The sequence below is a fragment of the Hydractinia symbiolongicarpus genome, chromosome 8, assembly GCF_029227915.1.
Source record: "Hydractinia symbiolongicarpus strain clone_291-10 chromosome 8, HSymV2.1, whole genome shotgun sequence".
NCBI classification, from domain to species: Eukaryota; Metazoa; Cnidaria; class Hydrozoa; order Anthoathecata; family Hydractiniidae; genus Hydractinia; species Hydractinia symbiolongicarpus.
Genome location: NC_079882.1, coordinates 18,394,599 through 18,421,931, shown reverse-complemented (window position 1 = coordinate 18,421,931; position 27,333 = coordinate 18,394,599). Strand labels below are relative to the sequence as shown.

Below are 27,333 nucleotides of genomic sequence, written 5' to 3'. Positions count from 1 at the left end.
TACCCTTTCTAACTAAGATGTCGTCCTCAACCTTTAAAGTTTTTCAATTGAGTCTTTTTTTTTCCGAATAAAAAGTATTGCCCAGCCTGAACCCCCGTTTTTTTTTTTATTAAATTAGTAGGACTTATTTTTATATATTACACTAACCTACTCATTAATTATTATTAGTTGATGTTATTCTTACGCTGTTTTTGCACTGTTTTATTCAAGGCTCGAAAGATTAAAACATTAAGAACACCAGTTGAGCAAAACTTATTACTCTAATAAAAAGGTGGTGAGTAAAGTGTAAACTTTAATTCTAAAATTAAATTTAATTCTCAAAAAAAATTAATTCTAAAAAGTGGAAATCTATTTGAAATTTAAAAATTAAACTAAAAATTAAGAAAAGGTTATACAGCACTGACTTCTGTGACCGTAGATTGGGCAGACTCTTGATGTTATTTTAAACTCTCCACCGCCTTTCGATTTTCCATATAGTACTCCGTGTAGAATTCGCTGGATGAGTTATTCAAACAAGTCCGAATAAAAAGTGATTTAATTCTCCTTACGGTGGCTTTTGATAAGTGGTTTGAAACATTGACTAACGGTCGGAACAATATGCAGATTTTAGACATAAAACATAGTCTAGGAAAATATTGTTCCTCTAACACAGCTTCACCATTAACCACAAATAGGATACAAACTACAAAATGCGGTATAATTAATACAAGGTGTGCCCCTAAAAGCAACATGGGCGTTTTTTAATCGCCATACCCTGATTTTGAGGCAAACTGAAACACCTTGCCAGTGTTAGAGTCACACTTAGTTTTTTAGGATGTTCTATGTTCTGTTCCTTTATTCTGACGGTATGCGTTATCGAACGGTATCTATTTTGATGATCTTTGGCTGTTCGCCATAATAAGAATTCTAAAACGTAAACAACAAGTAAACTTGGTTTGGAATATGAAGAGTGAAAGATACATGACAACACAATAAATGAACAAACTCCAGACCAGATGGTGACAACTAACACAGTCAATTTGGATCGATTAAGTATGATTTTATATTTAAATGGAAAAGTTATTACCAAGTATCTGTTAATCGTCACTAAAGCCTGATTGGCCCATGATAATAAAAACATAAACATATACAGATTGGAGAAAATTCTTTTGCTTTCCGTGCCAACGGATGTGCATACAGCAATAATAGAAAAACAAATATCTATAATGAAGGTATTAAATGGTAGAATTCCGTCCCGCCTTCGCCAACCTTTCTGCGTCAAACTTACTGCCACTCCCAATAACGTCAATATTATTGACATTAAAATAAGAAAAAATAACGTAGTTTCTTCCAACTTCGTCATGATTCTAAACAGAAGTAAAATAATACGTTACTGAAACTTCATAAAAAAACAATTCTTTTAAGAAATAACTTTTACGAAGTGCTTAAAGACGGGAAGATCTTTCGTTAAATATATATTTTTTCTAAAAAATTTTATATTTAAATTAAAACCGACAAAGATACTAAAAGAAGCGATAAAAAGATTTAGGTCTACCTTGTGCGTCGAGCGTTTTATTCCTCGTGTCTTTCTTTAAAAAAGAAATCCTTCGTGCTCTGCTTCAGCATTGATAGAGTTTTGTTTACATTTTTTAGGACCATGATTGGCTAATAATTAACAATATAATTTTTACGATCGCCCAAATAGGACCTGTTTCTACTTTTTTGTTTGACCACACGCTGTACAATAATGCAGTCACTGGTTCTAATAACAATTGCGCATTCTATGTTGATTTACTGTCTTAAAAGTGCGCTCTTTGTTGTCTTGTCATGTGCTATAAAGATAAGAAGAAAAGGAAACTCCTCAAAATTGCAAAATTTAGTTATAAACAATAAATTATTATCGAAAAGAAAACTTATAAGGCTCAATACACAAAGGGTTATTAAGCCCTGTAAGCTTACTTTACTTTATAAGAAACATACTTTTTTGTTTGAGCCTTATGATTTTTAAAAAAATCGACATTTTGAGCCTAAGTAATTCTTAAAGTAATTCTTAAATATTTATTGAAACATCGATGCTTTACTAATCTGGTAAACAAGGCTGATTTACAATAAAAGAACTAATGTATAACACGAAAGTTGTTTTTAAGAAGAATGTTGTAGAAATAAACGTGTCCGATTATTTGAATTTCGCACACAAAAAATTTGCTGACTGATCGAGCCTCAGCATTATTCTTAGATAGATACATAAACAGCAAAGCACAAAGCATACGATCATTTAATCCAAAAAAGTACTGCACTGTACGCTGGGTGGAACTTTTTGTATGTATTTTAAGCCTTCATAGCTAATAAAAATAAAAATATTTTTATTCAATAGACCTTTCTCGAATTTCCTAATTATGCCAAATTTAATTAAAGAGGTCGATACTAAAAATGATTCTTATCTCTAAGTTCTTTAACAAAAGGTAGAACAAATTACCTAATTTTGTAGCTAAATATTTTTGTTAAGTGTCTCAATTGCGAACTGAAAGTTACGGTCAAACCCTTCATATAGCCGAGCTTTCTAGGAATAGCCTGGTTTTCAAAATAATTATTTTCTTCAAATCTAAATAAAATCCAACCGGAATATTATTTTGCTCTATAAACTTCAGTTTTGTCGTGATAATTTGATATTCTATCTTAATATCCTTATTTGAAGGGCATAGAACCATTATCAAATGTTGGATGACGTCATAATTGTTATCGTTTATGAAATTCGGGAAGGGTAAAATTTAAATACAAAAAACGTAACAAAAATCACCTACTCCTGCTAAGAAAATAAAAAAAAAAGCTTCCAACTAACGAAAAAGAACTTTATCTTTTTCAACGCGAAACTTTATTGTTCAGAATGTTAAGAATGATGTGGAATAAATTTTTTAACCTATGTCCCGCTATGTGTTCATCACACATAACCATCTTTGCAACAAGCATGTTTAAATGTCACTTAGCGGGACAAGAAAAATAATATATTTACAATTAAGCTATATAGTATAACAACGCGTTTAAAAAGCACATAGTTTGTGGCGGGAAATTTAAAGCTTAAGAAACCATAACAACAACCAAAAAATTGGAACGGTTGAAAAAATAACGGGACACAATACAACAACAAAATATGTCAACCATTATAATGTTAAACAGTGTTGTTCGTGATAGTTAGATGCTGACATGAATCTTATTTGTTTACGTCAACCAGAAGACGTGTCCCGCTAAGTGACTTTTGTAAACGCCAGGTTTCGTGTCCCGCTAAATGCCTTGGGGCTTGTATTGTTGTTCGAGCACAAGGGGAACTACCGTGTTGCCCCAAGACGACGGTCTACTATACCGAAGACACGAAGCAGTTCATCGTTGTTCGCCGGAAGGGAAATCGGACGTTGAGAGAGAGACTTGAGGTACAAGACTTTATGTAGTGGATTTTCTAAAAAAATTGAGGTCAAAATTGTTTTTAATGTGTTTAGAAGAAAAAGTGGTTCCTTCAGTTGTCATTTCTTTTGGTGTTTTAAATTAGTAGTTCGTTCGTCAATTAGCAAAATGACCTCAAGAGTATCATCTTGGGCGTAATAAGGGTAATTGCTTTTAATTATTTTTAAGAATATTTGAGGTTGAGATTTGTCAAAAAGACTGCGGCTGATACGAAAAACACTATTCTTATAAAAAAAGCGTGTATACAACACCATCACTAATTTACTCATCGCAGGTATTGCGCCAGTTTGTTGTGTTTTTTATCTTTAAGTGGCGTTGATGGTCATGATTATCCACATCCAACATCCAGCTTCTTATCGTTTTGGAAATTTTGTTGTTATTTTTTCAACTTTGGCGTCCGCTGACTTCCCTCGGGCATCATCATTTTGATCGATGTTTTCATCGTCATGGGAGGTGGTATCTTCTATTGGCTCTATTGGTTGCATCTCTTATAATACTATATATGTGGTATGTAAATTGAATAAAGTTATTCACTTTACTAATAATATTCACCTGCGCATTGTATATATATATATACTATATTTACTGCTCTTTTTATTTACTACTTTACTTACGTTTTTTAATTTATCAGTCAAATATCAGTTATCAGGTTTCTATAGCACCATAAAAATAGATTTCGACCAAAAGTCCCTGTGATCCTCCTTAGTATTTGCTTTTAGGCCCTGAACAAGTTAAATAAATCTGACGATATCTCATGTATATATGTCACACCATCGGATGTTTTTATAAAAACGACATTTTATTCTTTTTAATTTTTAACGATTTATCCCCCGACTTTTCTTTTTTGGGGCGGATGGTTATGTAAATTTGGTCTATATAAATTACATTTTTTTAAGACTCAATGCACTCTCCTTTTTTTAGTGTTTCTAAAACATATTTCGTGCGTAAATTTCCTGGCACAACCATCTGGTACAGAGAAAACACTTGTGAATTTCGCAGGAAAACAAGTGAAGGTGTCTTAATATTTTGAAGTCAACATTAAGGCCCTTTTGGACGGTAAACTATTCGATAAATTATACATCAAGTTTACTAAAATAGAATACTTAACGTAATAGTTAAAAGTGTATTGAAAGAACACATTCAACTTTATTGGGACCATTTTGGCTTTACTTCAGTGAGTAGTGGGACCAAAATTCTAATGTGGACCGTTTTCGGTCCCACTTAGAATTTAGACTTTAAAAATGCATTTCTCATCATTGACAATGCCCACAAGGCTTTCTAAGTTGGTCCCACTTAACGTCGATTTTTCCTTTTCTTACTATGCTTCTTTTTCTCGTACTTTGCTGGTTTTTTTGGACCGGGTGGTTTTATGAAAAAATTCCTTGTTTCGATTATGATTGGACTGGCATGCTTTTTATGACAAAAACAGACTCTGAAGGAGCATGCAAAACGGATACTTTGATCTTTTTAATCTCAATTCTTGAAGTGAGAGCTCGTGTGCACCGAAATTGTCCCCGCTCACGAAAATAATCTTTCAATCACTGCTTGTTTTTCCTTTTCTCCGGATTAAATTATTCACTCCAGACGACACCCGAGGAAGCAATAATTGTACACGCTAAAACTCCTTCCACTGCTGCTTCCATGTTTACTTCGAATAGAATGAGTGAAATTTTGACGTAACAAACTTAACAAAAGAGGAATAATTTAAGCCCATACCTGAAAAAAGCATTGTAAATAAAAAGATTTTTTTAAGAAACCTTTCAGGCTCAAATAAGGAAAATTAGAAAAACATTTCACGCTCAAATTATCGAAATTTTATGAGACTCCAGGCTCAACCAAATAGACACCTAGGACTTTTACACAAGAGCTAGGTAAAAGTACTTTTTCCGTTTTAGTTTTACTTTGAGATTTTTCGTCATTATGCACGAACCGTGGACAGCTTTTGTCTTGTTCGAAGGGTTATAGAATTTATTTTTTTGCACTGCATCTGGGACCCTAGCCGACTTCGTTATGGATGGAACCTGAAGCAAATTTCAACAAGATGTGATTGCGGATCCAACTTCTGCATCGAACACGCCCTGTCATGCAAAAAAGGAAGTTTTGTATCGCTTAAACACAATCATCTCAGAAACGTCACATGCAACCTCCTCAACCAAATAAGCAATGATTTAACCCAATGGCCGACAGATACGCAAGCTAAACCCTCAAAAATTCCTACCAAAGTAACAAGGTGGAGAAGAAACGTCGATACAATGATCGGGTAATGCAAATCGAGCACGGAAACTTTACACCTCTTGTATTTTCAGGAACGGGTGGCATGGGTCGAAAGGCTTCCAAATTCTACCGTCGAGCCGCTAAAGTAATCACCGAAAAGAAGACCATGTCGTGCACTCGCAGGAAACTCTCCTTCCCTCTAATACAGTCACTGGGTATATGTATTAGAGCTTCTTCCTCAAGATTAGAGGAAGTCATACAAGGTACTGAAACCCTGAGGAGCAATGCAAACCGGAGCTAAGAAAACAGTAAATTGGTTCCAAATATTTTCCTTTAAAAATCATACTTATTTCATTGTTTAATTTTATTATTTTTGACGTCATGATTAAAAAAACCTCCGGTACTAATATAATCGTAACACATTTTTGTATTATTTAGGTCATATTCTTATATGCTCAATCCTGCTTCTATTTTTTTCTGCGTATGTGAGTAAAATCTAAATATCGGATATTGGCGTTTTTGATTTGAAAGTCATCCCTAACAACTGTCGTGATAAAAAGAAGACAAAGAGTCCTAAGAAATGTGCATGAAAACTACTGTTTAAATTTGTAATAAAGACGTAATATAAAAACATAGTTGGTTCCAGTAATTTAATATTTTGACATGCGTTGAAGCTGAAGTTTACTATCGCTGATTGTTCCAAAATGCCGAACTAAGCGCATTTCCACCGTGAGACCCCCACAAAAAAAAAACGCACACACACCCTGTCCTCTCGAAACTCACAGAGGTGACACACTTTTAAAACCAACTGATAAATTTTCGATACGTTATAGATAATAGGGATAGGAAGGCGCCTTTTTCCTAGAAGCGGGAAAAAAAGCCCAGGGGACGACATTAGCTTCCTTACGACTGAATGGGACGATGTTTGATCAGCAACCAACAATTTCTTACCTTGCTTGCCATCACTACTCGTGCGAGATAGATGGCCATGTGTTAAAAAAAGAGATTTGCATGTTTATATATAGTTTAACCTTTGTTTGTATATATTTAACCGTCCCCCTGACCTGGGACCAATTTTGGTCCCAGTTTGCACTTCGTAAAAGTACGGGCAGCGGGCTGTATCGTTAGTGTGCAAGTAGTATTGCGACCAGCGATTAAGTATGACAAGAAGAAGAAGACAAAAAATAGAAGATTTGTATTGTGGATTGGGAAAAGATCCAGATGATTTGGTCATTAAGTATATCAATCCATTCATTGGTAAGGAAATAGTTTGTGTTTTGTTAGTATATACTTCGTCAATCAATGCAGCATCCAGATTTGAATAATATATAATATGTTATTTTTAACAACGTTAGCTAGGGCAGGGGCCACATTTGAGATGGATAATTCTGAAGTATTTATTTAAGCCTTTTTTAAACCACAGATCCATTTGAGGATTCGTATGCTTCCCAGATCTGCCACATTTGACGATAAACATTGCAATCGTTAGGCATCCCACAATTTTCCCCAAGCATGGCCTGACAGTTTGGGAATAAGGTATATATACAGATCGGGAAACAATATATAGAATCACAGTCTCTATATTAACTTGCGCGCGCATCTAAGTGATTATGTAACGCCCGATGCGCACTATGATTGAGGGTATTTCTGAATACGGAAGATTTTCCTTTTTCTCCAAGCAGCCTTAGATTTTTGCATTTTTATTTTTTAACCAGTTAGGGTTAGGGTTGATAAGTTATACTTGCTGGGTTCTAGAATTTAGCCATTTTCGGATAACAGATTTGGACCGAATATATAATACAAATTTTTTTAGCAAAATGATGTGATCAAAGGAGGCGGAAACTGAGCTTGTAATTATATTTTTAGGCCACATTTTTATATCCCACGCTTAAATAGGGTTAATACCCTGCATAATACACTGCCGTATTATTTTTTAGAATAGAACTTTCCAGCAGTTGAAATAAAAACACAGGATACAACCTATCATAAACCATGTCACACCAAAAAGAGTCACCCAACAGATTCTAATTAGCGGAATAAGTTTTCCTAAAAGTGCCGAAATTGAATTAAAACTTTGATTCAAATAAAAACCTCAATATAAGCCTCAGCGTATTATAATGCTTAAAATTTTTAACAAGCAAAATAATTTTGTTTATCATCATCATCATCATCATCATCATTCTCGGCTTAACGTCCGTTTTCCATGCTGGCATGGGTTCTTCCAATCAATAGGTTTATCACCAAGCCATAATTAAATATTATGGTTATTATAGACTGTTGTTGCGTCAACACTCAAAAGTACAGCTAACCCAGCTAAATTTAAAAAGATAATAAAAAACATTGTGGCAGTTTGTTCATGTTAGAAACACAAGTCTGTCTTCATTATGATAAATCAGCCAACAAATAAATAAGAAAAGTTTTAAAAACACATGTTAAAATTTTATTTATAAAGTAGCACGAAGCTTTTCGTAACTGAGTTACATTTTTAAGTGATCACTTGAAAATGTAACTCAGTTACGAAAAGCTTCGTGCTACTTTATAAATAAAATTTTAACATGTGTTTTTAAAACTTTTCTTATTTACAAGTCTGTCTGCTGCATTCAATTTCTAGCTATTAGGTAGTTAGATACACAAAGCTAGTTAGCTGGTAGGTGAAGATAACACAAAAAGAAAGTTCGCTAAAGTAAAATGTATATATATTTATACTAAACTAAACAGAAACGCTAGCTATAGGTAGCTACTTCGATCATGTCATGATGTACGTTTGTAGCCAAAATCTTAAAATTGTATGATTTATACATGGCTAAAAAACGTTATAAAATATTATTCTTTACATGTGAAAACATAAAATTGTTAATTCCAATATAAAGCGTATTAAGGTGACTCCAACTTAATTAGTTGTTCCAAGGGAACAACAACTAATTAAGTTGATTTTTCACAGGAACTCAACTTTTAAAAAGGGAAGGAAAAAACAAGTGTTTACTTATCTTCAGTACATACCTGTTACAAACTCATCTTCAGTACCCGTTACAAATAATGAAAAACAAAACAACAACCGCTTTGTATATAAAACACTGCTTTGTAAAAATATAACAACCTGGGCCACTGCAGAGTCAGCGAAATTATCATCTTGGAGTTGACATCACAAGCCCTCCCGCGATGGCATGAAGCTTCTTCTCTAGCTAATATTAACTTTAACGACGAATATCTTGCGAGCAAGTCAAAATAAGTATAAAAGATTTTCTTTACTTTTTTTAAAGTGGGAAGTAAGCTTTAAGTAATACCGTATCATTAACTAATATCTATATAATAATACGCCAGTTCTGTCTGTCTGTGACTTTTGCAAAGACGATATTTTTTACCACTCAATGGGGGAGTTTTTCCAGTTTTTTTGTCAATATCTTTTAACGTCAATATCTTATATATTAAATTAATGAAGCCATTACAGTGCACTTAAAACTTTGAGGCCAAATAACTGGGAAACAAGGTGGTGACGTCACCGCGTGGGTAACTACGGACCACCTAGAACCAATTTGGGTAATTTTCCCAAACCTGGGTCCCCTAATTCGTTTCGAATGGACGGGTTGATGACGTCATCACAAAACAAAAAAACACTAATATCTCTGCAACAGTTTTTCAAAAGTACATCTCCTATACATTTAAGTGGATTTTTCCACGGGCTTTATGGACTAGTATCTATATACTAATCAAAGATTTAAGCTACACAAAAGTTTGCAACGAAAATCTTCACCCCTGAAATTCTTTACATAATTTTTGCAGCATCTGACTCCCCCCCTTCCTTAGCAGACCAAACTCTGCTAAGTGTGCATGAAAAATTTTTCCAAGCCCCTTTATAGGGTTCCAATGCATAACTTTATAATTGTGAAGTGAGCTTCTTAACCACTCAGCAACATGTTCTTCAAAGGTTTAAAGCTCTCCTCCCAACTCAAAATAACAGAAGCACGTATAAAATACCATGAAATTTGTCCAGGAAACTTTATATCTTTTAAAAATAACTATTGGTTCTCAAGATATTGAATGTCATTTTTGTTGATTTAAACTGTAATACTAATAGAGAATATGAATGTAATTTTCAATTTTTCAAAGCCTATGTGCAGTTATATTACACTGTTGTTACTGGGAGATATCCTTGCAATAGCTGGTGTCCCTCTGAAACTATTAATCCTTTTGCGATCCAATTCATCCATGACTAATTTCTCGCAATTTGTATTTTTGCATTGCAGCATTAGCACACTTTTTAAAAGGTTATTATTCCTCGTATTTCTTGCATATTGCAGTGAGGAAAAGCATAAAATATACATATCTTATTCGCTTGGTTTATTTCATAAATTAGTGAAATTTCTAATAGCTGCAGTACAGTCTGAATGTAACCTTCTGCATACTCGCTATATAACACATTTTCCTGCAAGTCGGAAGCCCTTTAATCTTTTGTTTATCGTAACTACTTTAATGATCTTTTCGAGTGCTATGCTATTTTCGAGTGCTATTTCCTTTTAAAAATTTTATTGCGATCTTTTTTCTTAACCTACAGAAATCCCTCATATTTTCTCAGGTAAAAAACGGCATTATTGACCATCAACACTCAAGGCCTAATAAAAACCTGACCCCTGGGTCAAATTGTGTTACATTTTCATCCTTTTTTGTCATAGTAAGTTCAGAAAATATGTACATACATCACTTGACCAAAAAATGCAGGATTGAAAAAAAAAATTTCTTTTTTTCAATTTTTGAAAGAAAATAATTATACCTTTGAAAGCATATTTCAATATAATACAACTGCATATAACTAGTCTATATATTAGGGACATTCTCTGAAAATTTGATGGCAATAGCTAAAGCTGTTCCGCACATATCAAAGATTTTGAGCGATTCCATGGAAACGGTCAGATTAACTGTAACGAAAAGAAAGCGTGATAAGAATAAAAAATTTAACTCAAAGCTAATAGTATTAATGTTTCTATAATCTTATAGCTACATGTTAGATGTCTAGAACAATTTTAGACAGTTGGCAATTTCCTTTTAGAATTTTTGACTCATTCTTTAGGTCAGAAGTCTGGTTTCCATAAAACATGTTATGAAATAATTAAAAAGTAAAAACTAAGTGTAAAAAAGGAAATGAAATACAGGATGATATGATATATAAATATCTTTCCACAACAAAGTTACTCCTTCGAGTAGTCCAACACAGTATGATACAGTTCAAAACACTTGTCTGGATGAAGCCCAGGTTGGACGGGCAACAGCAACAAATAAAGTTTCAGAAGATTCATAACAAGTTCCAATTTCTGGGAGAACGACATCTCCTGCATCACTATCAGAGCCATGGTGGCAGAGAACGTCAGGGATTGTGTGTTCTATTTCATAGTCCAAGTCACTGACTGGGTCCTAGTCACTGGTTCCCTCTCCTAAATCAATGTCTACATCGCTATCTGGATCATCGTTATCCAAAACAAAGTTTAAAATGTCATCCATGTTTGTGAAATTTTTCTTTGGGCGTTTTTTGTCAGATGTTTTCTAGCAATTTTCAAAATACAATAGCCCCAGTAAAATTATTCATAATTTGATGCGGTTTTCAGTTCCCGTTCAACAAATTTGTCTATTTTCCATTGCCGTAAAGAACACGCTATTTTACCGCCCGTAAAATGGCATAATTTAAAGGACCTGCTCTGCAGACCTCAGGAAATTAAAGGGGTTTTTTAGGACCCGCTCTGCAGGCCCATAGGAGAGAAAGGGTTAACAAAACTTTAGGAATAACTTTAGTAGCAGTATCTACAACGGAGGAGGGTGTTACAACAAGCAAATTGTGTGTATTTTGACATCACACGCACAGATAATTAATAATTTTTTTTTGCGAAAAAAATAAATAATTAGCCTTCCTTAAAAAAGAATAAATTTGTTTTCTTGTTTTGAATTGGGAAAATAAGTAGTTATGCAGCAAGAAGTGCTGTTTTAAAAATTTTGGGGCAAGAATTATATTTTGCTGTTTTATAAGTTATACAGAATATGGTGTTGTTTCGAAAGTTATACAACAGGTTAAGGTTGGCAGGCTAAGATTGTTTTGTTTCGAAATTTATACAGCAAGTTATTCTCCTTTCACTTTAAAAAAAACTAAAAAATATTTAATTAAAATTTGGTTATTGCTTTTTTGTGCAGTCTTATAATTTCCCTCATGTGCAATTTTTTTAAAGAAATATAATGTAGGCAAAAATTATCTATATCTTAACGGAGGAGGGTGTTATGACAAACATATATTCTGCTATGTATTTTTTCTATATTTTTTTCTATAAAGCGGACTATTTAAGCGATAGTCAGCAGTATTATATTTTAGCTAGCAAACGTATTTCACCATTAGCTATATAATATATGATATATTATGATAATCATTTCAGAGGAGGGTGTTACAACAAACATATTTTGCGAAGTATTTTTTTATTTATAGGTGAATATTTATCATAGCACATCCGTATTTCATTCTCAACAGAGAATGCTTCACCCCGATCAGACCTCTGATCATGACGGGCGAGTATAATGTGTGTCATATTGAAGAAGAACTACTTTGTTCGTCACTAACATACTGCCTGGCAGTGAGCGGGATTTGATCCGTGGTCCCCAGAACTGGGAGCCACAGACAAACCCACTACACTACGTGCAGCAATATGTTAGTGACGAACTCAGATGGTTTATCCGGATGGTGTTTATATATAGGTGAATATTTATCATAGCACATCCGTATTTCATTCTCAACAGAGAATGCTTCACTCTGATGCGTGTAAGTCATATTGAAGAAGAACTACTTTGTTCGTTTTATTTTGTTCGTATTATTTGTATTTGTTATTATTATTTTTCCATAAAGCGGACTTTTTAAGCGATAGTTCAGGTGCATTACATTTTAGCTAGCAAATGTATTTCACCATTATATAATATATGATATATTATAATAATGATAACGATGGATGGAGTTACGATAACGCACATCTTGTTTTTTTCAGATCAGCGTCACGATTACTTGCACAAGTTACAGTGTGACATAAATAGATTATTTTAAAGCAACGTATATAATAAATATATTTAATTCGTGTTCTGAAAATATAAGATAATTAAATCTTCTTCAAGATAAAATTGAGATATTACAGTAAATTTTATTTTTATATTTTTAATTGCCTTTGTTTACAAATTCTATAGACTTCGCGCCAACAGTATTCTCAACATCGTCACATGCAGATTATTGTTATTTATACAATAAGTTTCCCTAATCTTTTCAATTTCTCGCAGTGTAATTATTTTCTCTCAAAGACAATGGTCTATTATGAAAGTAATTATTTATGCGAGTTGCGCGTACACGGAAGGTTACATTCAGACTTTACTGTAGCTGATAAACATCGATTTTTTATAAAGCAACAAACAGAAAAGCTTATATGTATATGTATTTCATCAGGTACAAAGCTTTTTATGTTTTAACCATAATTTCTGATGACTATCAGTGAAATTATTATTTTGAAAAAAAAAAGGCAAACTTTTTTTAGTTTGGTAGACATGTTTCGTCTTGACCATCAAGACATCTTCAGTTAATTTAAAATATATACAAGTCTGTTTTATATAAGCTTTTATTACAATAAAATAGCATTAAAATGTTACTATGGCAACAATTAAAATAATGACAGTATAGAAAAACTAAGTATCCCAAGGGTAAAACAAAATGTCTAAGTGAATAAAATAATTTAAAATAAATTAAGTAAAAAGTGTGAATAACAAAGACTTAGGAAGTGGCCTGAATACATTATTCTGACTGATATCAAATTATACTTACCTGTTTACACACAAATTGTAGTAACCAGGCTCCTAACCTGTTTGTTGAGGACTGTTTTCTCCCATCTGATGTGTAAAGCTTCTTTCAGACGCAAACCATATTTAGATGAAGCGGAATCTAAAATGGAAAAACAGTTTTCATCACATGCTCTTTTACACTCATCTGCAGTCATTAAATGTTTGTAGATAGGTGACTGTTTATCACGGCCTAAATGCTCCTTCGTCCTTGTTGCCAGGTGTCTTGAAGTTTCACCCACATAACTAACATTACAGTTAGCACATGTACAAATGTATAGACAACAAAGGATTTCAGAGCATTACTTATTTTATCCTTAACAGAGAACATGGATGCCAGTTTGCAAGTGGTAAAACACAATTTAATGGATATATTATCTTTAAAATACGTTTTTACAAGACTATTAAGTTTAACTTGTGTGCATTTGGAAAAGGTCTCTATAAAGGGTAATTTAAAGAAACCACATTTACCATCGTTTTTATGTTTTGTCACAAAGGTGGGTCAAATTGAAAATGGGTCAACCAAATAATGAAAATTAAAAAGTCAAATATCAAATAAGTTGCTTAGATTTTCTTTGACCTGAATGGTTGTTTCTTCCATTTTCATGTCAAAGACTGCAATGATCAGACCTGTTTACCGGAGATTCTCATAAGGAATTCAGTTAAAAATGTTACTTTGTCATGGAAGGACAAACAAAATAAAATACTTTTTCCATTTGCCTAATATGAAATTTTTGAAGATTACCTGACTATGACCATTATGAATAAAACTAAGATAATACTAACACAAGGGCAGCTTTTAAAAAAGCTTTTCTTAATTTATAAGCTACTGGGATCAGTGAGTAATTCCAAAGTGTTTTTAATTTATCAGGATCAGTATTTCTCAGGAATTCAAGTGTAAACCTCAACGTTTCCAAAACAGTATAACACAGCATTCTAGTACCCAATATTAGTACAGAACACGAAACCACAAAACAACCGTGGTGAAAAATAAAGGATTTGAAAAGCTACATTCGTTTCAACATAAAAAATTACCTAAATAACCTAGTAATTTTGAGATATAACTTAAAATATGCTCTGATGTCCTTCTGTGACAGAATAAATAATTTTTAATTTGACCCAGGCCTTACTTTCCCAAAGGGCTACATTTGTGCAAAATATATTTTGTCAATTAAATCTCACATTATTTTCTTCTTAAATCTTTTTAAATCGATTTTATTTACTTTTACAAAAAAGCATGTACTTATGTGTATACCACAAGAAATGTATTAAAATATGTTTTCCAAAGGCATTTTTGATTTATTATTCAACAAGCATGTGGCTGTTTTTCAAAAAGGACCCTTTCGGAAATGTTTAAAAAAATTCAGAAACATGCACAAAGCTTGAAGCATAGGTTAAAAATCTTCTTTTTCTGCAAACCTCTTCATTTTAAAAAATGTTTTATTTTATTTTATTTAATAGCCAATATCTCCCTGTTGGAATGCTGAGCGACTTCTTGTTCCAATACAATTCCACATAATTAACTTTCTTATAACTATTAAAAATTTTGTTTAGGTTCTGGTGTATTTACTACAAAAGATCTGCATAAAGGTGATTTCATTCTGGAATATGCAGGTATAAAATATCTGAATCCACTTACTGTAGAAGAGCCTGACATTCCTCACCGGAAGCCTGTGTATATTCCTTTGTTTTTCTTGCAGGGGAAAGAATATCCAATGATGAGGCTGATAAAAGGGAAGCAGAGTATGCTAAAAACGGAACTGGGTGTTACATTTATTTCAATATAATAAGTTCCAACAATACAACATTCTGGTGAGTCTGCTTTGTTTTATTTTGTTGCTGGGAATATTGAGACACGAGGGAAGTGTTGTCGACTATTAGGAAACTGGGAGTACATTTTCTTGACTTCTACTGACACAAATTTTCTCACATTTTCAGAAACATTAGTGTTTCAACAAATATTTTTTCCATGAAGGGTGGTATTATATGGTTGTAATGGAAAATAAAATTATGTACAATAATTTAATTGATTGAAATAATAAGTTATTATTCACATCATATAATATATGATATGTATCATAATCATAACGAAGGAGGGAGTTACCACAATAACGTGCATCTTGATTTTTTTCCTTAGTCTTTTCAGATTGGTATCACAATTACTTACACAAGTTACAGTTTTACAAAAATAGATTGTTTTAAAGCAATGTATGTAATAAACAATGTATTTTAATTGTGTTCTTAAAATATAAAATATATTTGTTCAAAATAAAAATGAAGATGTACAGTAAATTTTATTTTATATTTTTAATTGCTGTTGTTCACAAATTCTATAGACTTGGCACAAAAGTATTTCTTAACATCGTCACACGCAGGTTATTGTTATTTAAACAATAAGTTTCCTGATCTTTTCAATTTTTGGCCGTTTAAATATTTTCTCTGAAAGACTTTCATTCAGACTGTACTGTACATTTTATTAACGTTTCTGTAATTTTCAGTTGTTACAAAACTTTCAGGGATCTTATCAAAGCATGAATTTTTGACAAATATATAGCAGTGGCATATCCATAGGGTTTTTGACGCTGGTATACCGGTGTGGTTATTGAAAAGTGGTTGAAAAAAGTTTTTCTTATTTAATCGATAAAAGAAAAAACCTTTACCGTAATCATTTAATGCCGTATAACAAATCACATTAAGCCTGAATAAACTCTTTTAGGCATGCTAATGTCTTAAAATTATTGCGATTTATTTTATATATAAGAGACAAAGGAATACTAGTTTGTCTGTAAGGAGAAACTGTGTTTCTTGGTGGTCGAAGCTCTCCCATGTTTTGCCAATTTTATTAGCTTACATGGGTGTGCACTCCCTCGTAGTTGAGTTGGATTATGCGCACTTGTTTAGCATTGCGCTGGCCCCTTGGGGTGTCAGCCTTCCTGTGGCAAAGTACCAAATGAGTCAGTTTAATCGCAATCCAACAAAATACGGCAGAGTTTGGAGAGATAGCATTTAGCATCGATACTGACTCTAATACGTGTCTGTCATATAAACCTTGTAATATACATCCAATGTTAAACACGTTAATTTAGTGACGTTGTTTAGGATCTTAAAGTCGCTCACAAGAATGTGATTTTAGCCAAAAAATCGTCCCCCAACGGGGCTTTGCCCTGTACCTGATAGGGAGCTTGCAGCGGCCCCTACACCCCCAGCTGATTTTCAAACACTTGTGCACTTCTCGCTCGCAATGTGCCTGAATTAACCTCTGGATATACGCCACTGTATAGTGCTATAGGTGTTTTTAGCACATGACAAGTTAGAATTAAACTACTTTTTTCACCAGCTAGGTTACAACATTTTCTTCACAAGCTGTAAAATCAATTTTTGAACGAATCCATTTCTATATTATTTTTATTGCTTCTGTTACACCATTCGCTTTGCAAGTTATAACTGTACTCTATTATTTTATCTTGGTATATATTACTATTATTTTACAAGGTCCCAGTACACTAGCTTTTTTCTAGCTTTTCCTTAAACTATATCTATTTTTAACGAATCCATTTCCCTATTCTTTTTTTGGGGTCACACTACACCATTTGCTTTGCAAGGTATTACATCACGTTATTAATTCATTTTGTTATATATTACTATTAGTTTACAAGGTTCTAGTTCATCACCTTCAAAGCTTGTCCTTATACTATATCAATTGTAAAAAAAAATCCATTTCCCTATTCTTTTTATGTGGTCCCATTAAACCATTCACTTTACAAATTATCAATTCGCTTTATTAATTCTCCTTGCTATATATCTATTAATTTACAATTTATTTTATTAATTTATCTTGGTATATAATACAAACTTTTTACAAGGTCCCAGTACACCATCTTCTTCACAACCTATTCTTATACTATATCAATTTTTAAAAAAATCCATTGCCTATTTTTATGTGGTCCCATTAAAATCTTTGCCTTGCAAATTGTCACTTTATTTTATTAATTCATCTCGTTATATATACCTATTATTTTACAAAGTCCCAGTAACCATCTTCTTCACAAGCTGTCCTTATCCTTTATTAATTTCCAGACAAATCCATTTCCCTATTTTTTTATGTGGTCCTGGTAAAAAATACACTTTGCAAATTATCAAATATACATTATTAATTCATCTTGGTATATATTACTATTATTTTTTAAGGTCCCAGTAATATTTAATAAATTAAAATAATAAAACGTCTTCTTTTTGTGAGTGTTAATGTTAAGTTCTTGTGTTAAGGCTATCTATCTTGTCTTTGTGTAAGTTAACAATATTTTTCCATATTATTTTTAGACTGAAAAAAAAATCAATTTTTTACATTATATTAAGCTCACTAGGGAAAACACAGTTTTTTTTTAAAGAACACTCAATTTAAAAAGTGCCTTTATATGTTCTGAATCAAGTCATTTTTAAAGGTTGATATTGACAAATCCATAAATATTCCTAACATTTTCTAAAGTTTTGGTCCTCTCAAGCCGAATGTTCTTTCGTATAGTTTGTTCTTATAGTGACAGTGTGATTTTCCACTTGGACAGGCTTTCCTTTCTGTTTGCAAAAATTATTCCTCAAATTATTTTTTTAAAATTTGGTCTTGGGCCCCCTTTTAGTTGCTTTTAATTATTATAATAAATTTTTCAATTGCTTCACTTTCATCGTAAATAATAGGTTGTATTTCCTGTTAGCAACAATTGTAGAATTTAGTGTTTTGCCAATGTCAATGTTTAACGTTTTTGCTATCAGGAAGTGGGGGATTGCCTCATGCTTAATGTAGACAGTAAATATTGAATTAGCTGATGCAGGGAATCTCCTTACTAAATTAGTTTACTCCTTGATATAGCAAGGGAATGGCTTTTTCATTAGAATAATTTTGTTAGTATGTATTATCTTAGTATTGATGCAACAAATTCTGTGCAGATTGGAAGAATTGTGAATGATGCACCTACTAAGTATGCTAATTGTGTGATGAAGAAATACACAAATAAAAAAATGGAAGTCTTTATAGCGTTGTATGCGTTAGTAGATATAAAACAAGACACCGAGTTAAGGTATATATTTCATTCTTGTTTTGATGTTTTGGCAGCACTGTGTGTTGGAAAAGTTGAAGTTTTGCTTCTTTTGTTGCCTGGAATCCCAATAAAAATCCCAATGAATTGCCTGCCTATGAGCACAGTTTCTGCTTTTTAGCAGGCTATCAAATCCAACCTTTACTATTTGAAATCTGTTTAAATTTTTGCATTTAGTTCATTTTGTAACTAGTGACTTGAAGGCTAAATTTGAATTACTAATGTGAAACAGAAACTTGCAATTGATAAAAATTTGAATTAGGAATGTCATAAAATGCGTGAAAATGAGTTCATAGAAATTTGTATTACTTTAGATATGATTATGGAGAAAATCCAGATGATATGCCCTGGCGCAAAAAGGTACAGTGCAAAATATAATTCCATTATATTGTCCGGCCATTTGTACCATATGTGTTCATACATGCTGGTCCTGTGGTTTTTAAACACCAATTTGATGTCTGGTGGGGTTTAACCATGCAAGTGGTAGGAAGGCCTCTTTCCTAATATACAATTCCAGTTTCTTTCTCGATAACAACACTGATTGATGGCAAACCCACGCAATTTTTTGCCCACAAGTCTTTACTAATATACATTTCCTGTGTGCAATGCTTATTCACTGAAGTGGCCAGATAAATGCAGACACTATACACTTATTTTCTCAAACTTACTGATGTGTTGAAGGGTTTGAAGTGTTTCCACTTAGGGCCCCTGAATCCTAAGGCTGCCACCATCAACACAGTTGGTTGAATAGTTGTCCAATTATTTACAGATCCAAGGCCTATTATCCAAGCAAAGCCTGATATTATAATTCTACTCCAACTGAATAAGGTATTTTAAAAACAGAAAAAACTCTCCTAGCATTAATGCATACGTCATTTTTGTGATGAATTTACATTACATATTTCCTAACTCTTTGCTCTTTTTGCTGTTTATTATGTTATCATGTGTTATTCATTTTTGTTCTTCATTTTATGTTAGGCTGAATGTCTCAAACCATTGAACATCAATGAAGTTGTGGAAAAAACACCAAAAGGTAGTAAAATAACTAAAGAAATGACTAAGGAACAGAGAGATGCAAAGATAACAGAATTTCCATCAGATTTCAAAAATTCAACTAATAAGGTATACTTTCGTCACCTTATATCTTCATTTTTATGAATTTGTGAGCTGATAAAATCATTAGAACATTTGCGCTATTAAACATCAAAGAATTTTGAGGTGTCATATTTTTTACATCTTATGCTAGACGGTATCTTTTAAACCATTGATAACCAACGAAGTTGTGGAAAAAACACTAAAACCTACTGAAAATACTAAAGAAAAGTATGAACAAGTACAGAGAGATTCATATATAAAGTTATCCTTTTCATATTTTCGTTTTGTCATATTTTCGACATCTTTTGTTAGACTCACTTTCTCAAACCATTGAACATCAATAAAGTTGTGCAAAAATTATCAAAACGTACCGAAAGTGGTACAGAAGATCTTGAACAGAGAGATGTAAAGATAACAGAATTTCCATCAGATTGTAAAATGTCTACTGATGAGGTATACTTTTTCACCTTGTATCTTTTCATTGTTGTATATTTGAAAAGTTAATTTTGAAGTGGCATTTTGGGAATATAAAATTATCCTTTTCATATTTTTGTTTTGTCATATTTTCTAAATTTCATGTTAGACTCACTTTCTCAAACCATTGACCGTTAATAAAGTGGTGCCAAAATTACCAAAGATTACCCAAAAAACAAAAGCCATGTGCGCCAGTAAACGAGCGCACAAAGACGTGAAGATAAAAGAATTTTCATCAAATTTCGAGAAGTCTACTGATGAGGTATACTTTTTTCCTCTTTCCTCTTTTTGTTTTAAGTTTTACAAGTAGTATCCTCAAGATTTTATACCATTCAAAGAGAGTATCACAAAAGAAGAAAAACGCAAGATAAATTAATTCTAGAATTTCAGGATTCTTTGTTGTAGTCATGTAAGCCCTGTGTGCAATGTGTATACAGTCTAAAATATGAACTTAACAGTTCCTTGCATTGTTATGAACATCGTGTATCTATGTCAGCCTACATGTTAACTGTTTTTAGCCGGATTTTCATATTGTTTACCAAGTGCAAAATTCTGTAATTGAATTGGATCCAGGCACTGGTGACCAGGTAATTTTTCAAAATATATTACAATACAGTGCTGAAATTTTTAATTTGCAAAAAAAGCAATTTTTTTTTCAGGTTGCTATGTCAGATAATGATGCTGATATTGATAAAAACGATGAAGTTTTGAACGGATGTCTTTGTAAACAGGTATTTTTCACATACTTCAAAATGAAGAAACCTTTTAAGGAAAAGAATACGCTAAAGTCAATCAATTGTTGTTGATTATTTTATACTCAGGGAGGGAGTTTTGAAATAATATATGAAGTTACCATAAAATGTCCACGACGATAAAAATCCACATAATTTTGGATCGATTTAAAGAGTTGGTTAACTATTATCACACAAAGCGTTTAACAATAAGGATAAAAGTGATAAAAAGGAATTTTTTATCCCACAAAATAAATTGCTGTATAATGAATAAATATTCGCAGGAATAAACTTCCGCTATCAAGCTTTGTCAAAAAATTTTCCGGGGCCCAACTTACGCGATTTGGGCCGAAATCGTAAAATCGTGAAAAATTCAAGAAAGTTTCTTGTTAAGGGAAAAAACTTTCACAAATGTAAAGTTAGCGACTTTTGGCGAAAATCGTGAAAGGTAGGCCCTGTGAATATTTTTGAAAAAGCTTGATAGCAAAAGTTTATTTTAAATTTATTTAAAATTATTAAGATCATTTGCGAAAGTTATTTCTTGTTAAAAAATTTAAAAGAAGCTATTCGTGAAAGTTATTGTTCTTGATTTCATGATTTTTTTGACTCGTGAAAATTTCTTCTTTTGAACCGTGTATTAAGTTCAGAAAAAGCGAAAAGAAATAAAACTGCTCAAATTCTATACCTTCGACAAATGAAAGGGAATTATTTTTTTCCAGCCCTGCATTTATTTCACCCCCCCCCCCCCCCCAAACCCAGGGTTCGGATTTTGCTAGCACTCCAAACAAGGTATTAATAGTTCTTGTCGATAAAATGTCTTGCAGTATATCTATACACGCATGTAGCTGATAAAGACTTTGCATTTTTTTTAGCCTTCCCCGCCGAAAAAAACATATCGGTTGCGCTTAAGGGTATGTATTTTTATTTTTTTATTTTTCAGATATTTATTGAGGAAAGTGTTTGCGTGAGAAACTGTCGTCGTTTTCAGACGAATTTGTAAAAGTTTAATCCTTCGTGAAATTTTACCAACAGTTTATTCCCATATAATGTATTTATTATAAGTTGTCAGCCATAAAAGAGATTCTCACAAGAAAGATAGATGTTTTATAAGTTTTTTAGCACTCACGTTGACATTTTATGTTTTCAAATTTTGTAAAACAATAGTTTGTAGTGGAGTGCTTTTTGGTCAGACAGGTAAATCCGAGGAAATTATTAGTTTTTAATTATAAGAAATGAAAAAAATATTAAAGTATTAATAATTACTGCACAAACTCTTTGTCTTTTTCTTCCGGAGTTGGTTAAATGCAGCTAAATATATCCAAAAAAAATTTAGTATCATACTTTTAGTACCGAGGCTTTTGGTTTCTCAATCTCTTGTTCGGACACAGTAGGATCTCTTTAATTTTTATGTATGATGTCCTATTTTTATTTTGTATATATGTGAGCATGCGCAATGACATTCACAATAATATACATCAAATTTAGGGTTAGGCCACACTGCAAAAATTCTTTAATTATGAAACCTGATAAGTTTGTGTGAAACCTGAGAATTGAAGACACAAAGGAATTAATATACAGTTATAGCGAGGCCATATATGTGACACTTGAAAACTCTGGATCTTCTATTTAATGTGAAATTTTCTTTTTATGCAGGATGTTATGTCTCTGTTTGAAATTTTTGCTTATATTTCTATAGACCCGACAATTTTTCGACCCGCATGAAGTCGATGCACAGGTATGTTTTGGTAGTGCTGACAGATATTTTCACAACCAAGCATATTTGACTACAGCAATATTCTGCCTATGCTCTAGTCTGCCGCCAATAACTTGAACTTTAAAGGGACAAAAAGGGAGCAGTGTTGCACTGTTTCGTTAAACAGGTTATATCTATCATTTGTTTGGATGTTATTGGAAATGGTATCACATTTATATGCTATTCTATTGTTATAGGCCGTTATCCAAAATTCAAGTGCAGACAGTAGATTTGATGTTTCTGTTGCTGAAGTGAGTTTTACTTTTGTCGTGCGTTATTAAATTTTTAAAACAAGATTTGTAGCTGGGTGTCCTTTGTTCTTAACCTTTTATAGAAAGATGAGGAATCTTCAGACTATTCTCACACAGAAGATTCAGATTTTCAACCAAATTTTTCTGACAGTGACGACGAAATAAACATCAACATGGCAGTGAATAAAATTCTTAATGACTCCCTCCAAGAGCACGAAGCTGTTAATGATGTTAAGAGTGACTTCCTTCAAGAGCCTACTACAACACAAGCGACAAATGAGTTAGAAGAAAAAAGTATGTTAGATTAGATTCTGCTACTTAGTTCATTATGTATGGAGGCCAAAAATTTGTTTTGTGAAAAAAATTCGTTCGGGAAATTTAGCAAATTATTAGTAACGATGACTTAGTTTCGTGAAAATATAATTTGTGTAAGGTGGCGAAGAAGTTCATAAATTTTGTTTGTCCATATTTAGGCATCTCGTTAATTTGTAACTAAATCGTATATACTTATTGTGAAGAACAATTTTAAATTTGTTACAAGCTATATTGACCCTGTACTATTTTTTAAATCATGCAAACATTTTGCCGACTCAATAATATATGAATATAATATATGCCGTAACAAGCTTGTACCATTACCTTAAAACAATGACAAAAAAAGTTGCTAGCAACGTTTACACTATTCGATTAATTATAAGAGATTAATCTCATAAGATTTTTGGGCAAAAAAGCTCTTTTAAGATTTGTTGTTACAGTGCCTTCACATTTCGGGATTTCCACTATTTTGGTAGAATGAAAACGAAATTGTTCATTCAGAGTTTTTAAAAATTCGCTACATTATGAAGTTGTCGTGTAAGAAAAAACATGATTACTCAGAATTGCTTGATTAGTCTTTGCATGACAAAATCGAGCGATTCTGTTGAATATTTTTATTTGCCAAAGTTTTATGGAGAAAAATTCGTTAGATTCTGGCTTTATTAGAAAATATTGCCTGAATTCTTTGAAATCGGTATAGTACGCATAATTATCGTTCTACACCATATGTGTATTTTTTAGGTAACAATCGAACTAAAGATAATCATATCATGCACTATTGCTGTTTTTGTGGTCAGCTCATTGCCAACAAAATTACTAGACACTTTATGAGAGTACATAAAATGGAGGAGGAAGTGAAAGCGGCAATGGCATTATCGCCAAAAAACAAAACCAGGAAGGAGACATGGACTCAGTTGATTAGGAAGGGAGATCATGAGCATAATATTGAGTCGTTACGAGAAAACAAAACAGATATTGTGGTTGTAAGGCAGAAAAGTAACAACAAGGATCAAGATTATGTACCTTGCATTCATTGTAAAGGATTCTTTTCATCGAAGTATATTCGCATTCACGAAAAAAACTGCTTTATGAAAGGAGGCCGTGGCGATGTTAAGTTCTCGCTTCATTCTAGTAGGGCTCTTTTAGCAGCTGAAGTGAGCAATGGTATTTACACTAACGTGCACCAGATTATTTTGGCTTCTATGAGACGTGATGAGTTACACCTGGTTATTAGAAATGATCAGTTACTGATGCTGTATGCCAACATCCAGTTGCAAATTAAACAATCAGAAAGATATCATGACATTAGATACAACTTACGCCTACTTGGAAGATTACTGTTGAAATACAGGTCACTAGTAGGTTGCTCAGACAAGAGATCGTGTGATTTAATTATACCTGCGCATTATGACCAGGTACTAGAATGTGCAAAGGAACTAGCCGGATACAAAGGACCAAGAAATGTTGCTCAGCCAAATGTTTTTTGCCATTTGGGCTATCGCCTAAAAGGACTATGTATGGCGGCACGGGCCTTGGCATTAAAGGAGGGTAGTGATACTCGTTTGGAGGAATATAGGCGTTTTCTGGAATTGTATGAATCAGATTGGAATATATACTCAAATAATGCCAAGGCGGTTTATGAATCTGCTAAGGGAAATGCACCAGAGGAATTGCCATTAGAAAGTGATATAAAGCTCTTTCGTGAACATTGCATCTTAGAAATAAAAAGATTGTGCGATTTGAGTGACATTGGAAAGCTTGATGGTGGTGATTACCGCAAACTTGTAAGGGTTACCAAAGCAAGAATAATGACTTTTAATGCGAGACGAGGCGGTGAAGTTTCGAAGTTGAAATTGAAGCACTGGCAATCGGTAGTTGACGGGCGGTGGAAACGAGCGACTGACATTAAACAATTGGATGATCCATTGGAAAGAAAGCTGGCTGAACGTTTGCAGCTTTGTTATATCGAAGGAAAGCGAAAAAAAAAGGTTAAAAATGCACTTGTACCTGTGCTTTTTACTGAAGAAGTGTATGGGGCAATAACAATATTAGTAGAAAAGCGTGAAGTTGGTAACATTGCTCCTGAAAACGACTACCTTTTCGCTTGTGGGAATAGCTTCTTGCGGGGTTGGGACACCCTGCAAGCTGTTACCAAAGAAATTAAAGGGCTTGTGAACCCAAAATTAATTACACCAACCAGGACCAGAAAATATTTGGCCACAGTGTTACAGCTGTTAGACATGACCGATGGAGAACTCACATGGCTGACTAATCATATGGGTCATACTAACGCTACACATCTTCAGTGGTATAGAAAAGAAGACTCCACTATCGAATTGACAAAAGTAGCTAAGGTATTGACTGCCGTTGATACTGGTAAATCAATTAAAAACAAGAAAATTGACCGAGTACTTGAAGAATTGCCACGAAAAGGTCAGTAATTATTGTTAATTTTTTGTTAATTTTTTTGTAACTTTATTAAAAAAGGGGAAATCAGAGCAAGACAAGCTGTCTTGCTCTGATTTCCCCCTTTTTAATACAGTTACAATGCAGGTAATGAAAAATGTAAAATACAATGATATTCTGCGATATAAATTAGTTGTGAGAAAATTATTGATTATTCTTATTTCGTAAAAGAAATCAAGCTGTGACTGTTTCTAACTTCTGTATATTAATCGAGCTTTAGATTGCGCTCTGTCCAATATTTTTAAGAGGGTAATCCACTGGTTTTAAAATAAATTAATAATAATCCCTGTTTTACTCGAAATTTAAAATCGTCATTTCTGGCTAACACACTGGCACTAGCCAAAACTTTGAAGATGAGATTTCAAAATCGTTTCAATGTAAAATTCCACGTTTTTAAAGTGCCTGCAAAGTTCTTTCTAAAAAATTCGGGTAAAATTTGCCATTTTCTTTGATATTCGATCATTTTACAACCTTTTTTCGTCTTTGCAAAAACCAATTCACCGTTTTAACAGTAAAATCTTTTATATATTTCTGCAAAGGCTATGTTGTTCATAAATTTAAGCCAGTTAGAGTTGTGCCTCTCTTATTAAAACCGAAATATTTTGCGTTTTATTAAACTAAATGATCTTTTTTTATAGCAGTATTTTTTAAAATGAATGGGTGTGTTAGTCGTTATTTGTTGTGATTAAAACTAAAATCACACTCTTTCAGAAAAACATTTGCAGACCAGCAAGCTTCTTCCGTGAAATTATCTAAGGGTCGTTTGTTAAAAGTGTCCCAAAACATCAGAAAATATACCTTGAAATTGCCTGTCAATGTGATAGAATATACAACAGAAATTCTAAAAGCGCAAAAATTCTCTTTTACCATGATTTCGTGTAATTACTCGTGAAATTTATTACCCATTACCTAAATCTCTGTCTATTTATGTTCGTAAATATGCCTTAGGTTCAGAGTCAGGGTCTGAGTCAGATGATAACAAAGATTCTTCCGGAAGTAACAAAAGTGTTGTAGATGGAGAAATGGTTACAGACGGTGATTTATTTGAGCCTCCACCACGGAAAAAGGTAACAAATGTTGATGTTACTTTTGATAAGATTGATAAGATGTTTTCAAATTTCCTATTTTTTTCTGGTTCCACACGTATCATACGATACAAACTTGCTACCACGTCATTAATGCCGTTTTAGCCTTTTTCTGTGTTATGACGAAAACAATCTGCTATATATTTTAGCCAAAGTCATGGAATTTATGGTCAGCGCAAGAAACCAGAGATGTTAAAATAGCATTCGAGAAGAATTTAAAATCGTTAACAAACCCAGCGCAGCATGACGTGTTGACGGCTATTACAAAATTTCCACACTTACAAGACAGGGGCGAAAAAAATGTTCGATGCAAAGTGGTCAACATGATCCGGAATTTAAAAAAAAAATAGAAATTATTTTTAATCTGCTAATAATTTTTTTCCCCGGACGGTTTTATCCTATTTGTGTTATGTTTTATCCTAGTTGTGTTATGTTTTATTTTAGTTGTGTTATTTGCCATCTAGTTGCTTTTACTATCTGTACCGATATTCTTGCTTGCCTGCGGACTGTACCGATATTCTTGCTTCCCTGCGGACAATGTATGGACTAATTTCAGTGATGTATCTTGCACCAAATAAGCAT

At 32.9% G+C, this 27,333-nt stretch overlaps 1 protein-coding gene across 2 annotated transcripts; it reads left to right on the top strand.

Annotated features, from left to right (window-relative positions):
* Positions 1-3,427: 3,427 nt before the first annotated feature.
* On the top strand, positions 3,428-27,229 carry LOC130654465 (uncharacterized). 2 transcript variants are annotated; one of them, XM_057457051.1, is made up of 17 exons: positions 3,428-3,942; positions 15,046-15,105; positions 15,192-15,303; positions 18,433-18,563; positions 18,896-18,941; positions 19,560-19,703; positions 19,989-20,129; positions 20,260-20,412; positions 20,669-20,737; positions 20,810-20,881; positions 21,754-21,792; positions 22,578-22,616; positions 22,832-22,885; positions 22,969-23,179; positions 23,942-25,633; positions 26,615-26,733; positions 26,901-27,229. In XM_057457051.1, the coding sequence occupies exons 4-17, from the start codon at positions 18,481-18,483 to the stop codon at positions 27,099-27,101; spliced, it is 3,063 nt and encodes a 1,020-aa protein (XP_057313034.1). In that variant the 5' UTR covers positions 3,428-3,942; positions 15,046-15,105; positions 15,192-15,303; positions 18,433-18,480; the 3' UTR covers positions 27,102-27,229. The 2 variants fall into 2 exon arrangements, with proteins under 2 accessions (XP_057313034.1, XP_057313033.1); XM_057457050.1 differs by lacking the exon at positions 3,428-3,942 and adding an exon at positions 6,400-6,906 and having other exon boundaries at positions 18,408-18,563.
* The last annotated feature ends 104 nt before the right edge of the window (positions 27,230-27,333 follow it).

Bases quoted from the DNA above. Each gene is read 5' to 3' on its own strand.
- LOC130654465 (XM_057457050.1), top strand. From the start codon at position 6,810: ATGACAAGAAGAAGAAGACAAAAAATAGAAGATTTGTATTGTGGATTG. The intron at 20,738-20,809 runs GTAATTTTTCAA...TTTTTTTTTCAG, and splicing joins ATCCAGGCACTGGTGACCAG to GTTGCTATGTCAGATAATGA. The intron at 22,886-22,968 runs GTGAGTTTTACT...AACCTTTTATAG, and splicing joins TTGATGTTTCTGTTGCTGAA to AAAGATGAGGAATCTTCAGA.